The sequence below is a fragment of the Antrostomus carolinensis genome, unplaced genomic scaffold (genome assembly GCF_000700745.2).
Source record: "Antrostomus carolinensis isolate BGI_N321 unplaced genomic scaffold, ASM70074v2 scaffold24026, whole genome shotgun sequence".
Taxonomy (NCBI): Eukaryota; Metazoa; Chordata; class Aves; order Caprimulgiformes; family Caprimulgidae; genus Antrostomus; species Antrostomus carolinensis.
Window position 1 is genome coordinate 13,086 of NW_010322834.1, and position 2,021 is coordinate 15,106.

A 2,021-nucleotide genomic window follows, 5' to 3' on the forward strand; every position below is an offset into this window, starting at 1 on the left:
GTCTCAGCAAAGGGATAGATATGGGAGGGATGTAGCCTGAATAGAGAGGGAAGGCTAATATGTCTTACTTGGATGAGGAGTGAGGAATCAGAACTGGAGACACTGTGTCAGCCCAGGAAATGAGGAGTAGTTGGTAATGGTCGTTTCATAACTGTGTTTCAGGTGAAAGATACTGGGATTGGCGTTTTGGGCTTGTCTAAAGGAGCTGATCTAGCCCTTTCCGTGGCCACATTTCTACCTGGGATCAAGGCAGCTGTCAGCATATCTGGAAGTGGTTTTAATTCTTTCATTCCTCTGCGGGGGAATGGCTTCACTATTCCTGCACACCCATATGATTTGGGGAGGATGAAGACCAATGCTGAGTCTGGCCTAGTAGATTTTTCAGATGTCCTGGATGATCACAGGGACCCAGCGACTTGGGAATGCCGCATTCCAATGGAGAGGTCCTTGGCCAAGTTCCTCTTCCTGTCGGGACTGGATGACACAAACTGGAAAAGTGACCTCTATTGCCAGGATGCCGTTCAGCGCCTTCAGCAGTATGGACGGGAGGTGGAGTTTTTCTCCTATTCTGGAGCAGGACACCTCTTGGAGCCACCATACTTGCCCCTGTGCCAGGCTTCGATCCACAGAGTACTTGGGGAGTTTGTGTCTTGGGGAGGGCAATGGAGGGAGCATGCCAAAGCCCAAGAAGATGCATGGCACAGGATACAGGCCTTTTTCTGGCAACACTTGATGGACTCGGACATCCCCAAGAGCAAGCTGTAGTGGAAGCTGTCAAAGATGCTGACGAGGGTTGGTATTTCAGCTCTCACTCATCAAAAGCTTCCTGGCTTGCATTTCTCAAAACCCCACTGTTGCATAATTGATTATTTTAATTCCCCAAATAATTTTCCATTTTGTAAGTTGAATTTTGGTTGTTTTCTGGCCCCAGCTGCACTGTAGATTGTCACCTTCTGATCTGCCTGTGTGCTCTAGTCATCTGAGAAAAACCCAGCATCCCATCATGCAGATTGCATTTGTACTGAACTATCTTTGGCTTCAGTCTCCAACCATCTCCTTTGGTAGTAGGGAATACTCTCAGAGGAGCATTGAATTGTTTAGTCTTGCACCTTTAACTAACCTAAATGGTAACAGCACTTTCTTGGGACAACACATTAGTACAGTCACCTTTTCTCTTGGTGTATAATTTTCTCACATTTCTCAGTAAAAAGATTGCAGCAGTTCTGATGTCAGCTCAGTAAAGATGCACGCTTCTGACTTATTCTGAAGTGCAGTGATAACATTTTTTTTTTCTGATACCTCAAAAAACAGAAGTGGATCTTACCCAGGTTACACTGCTATCTCCTGCTGGCTCCAGATAAGTTACATATCAGGGTGAAGTTTCCACTGCACTACTCAATAAATACAATGTGTATGTTTACTTACTGTGTTTACAGATTACTTGAAATTATCTGAATGAAGCCTTCGACTGTCTTTATGCCTATAAATACACAGGCAGCGATCCTGCTGTAGTCACAAGCTGTTGCTTTGCCTGGCTGAAGAGTTCAGTGGTGGAGGTTGCAGTAGGGGTCTGCACAGTGCTCGACGTTCAAAAGCAGGTGATATAGATGCTTTTGAATGTCGAAAGTCAGTTTATCACTGTTTTGAGGATGAAGAATGAAACCACTGCTGCTGCTGAGTTCCCGGGAGCCCTGTGGAGTGGCCTTGCCACTATAGCAGACAGCTTTGCACTCAGGGACAGCTGGGAGATGCCACTCTTCAGAGAGGACTGACCTTGCCTTCTGGGGTGAATGTGCATTATCTCCCCCTTTACTGAGGTCCAAACCTGCCAAGGACAACTGTGATCTACCTTGTGCATTTTTGGGATAGTGGCATACAGAAGCTTGCTGGCAGTTTCCAAATATCAAATGTTGATATCAATCAGTTGAGCAAATTTTGCTTCCTGGAGCGGTCAAAGCTCCCATTCTACCTTCGCTGAGGCAGCAAAATCTTGCCTTTGAGAGAGCAGCAGTCCCTGATTT

General features: G+C 46.0%; 1 protein-coding gene across 1 annotated transcript in view; it reads left to right on the forward strand.

Moving 5' to 3' along the window:
• The window catches only part of LOC104526836 (acyl-coenzyme A thioesterase 1), a 5,642-nt gene extending 4,877 nt beyond the window's left edge, over nt 1-765 (forward strand). Inside the window, 1 exon segment of the mRNA XM_010170406.2 lies at nt 163-765. Within this exon segment, the coding sequence (XP_010168708.2) occupies nt 163-765 (603 nt within the window).
• The last annotated feature ends 1,256 nt before the right edge of the window (nt 766-2,021 follow it).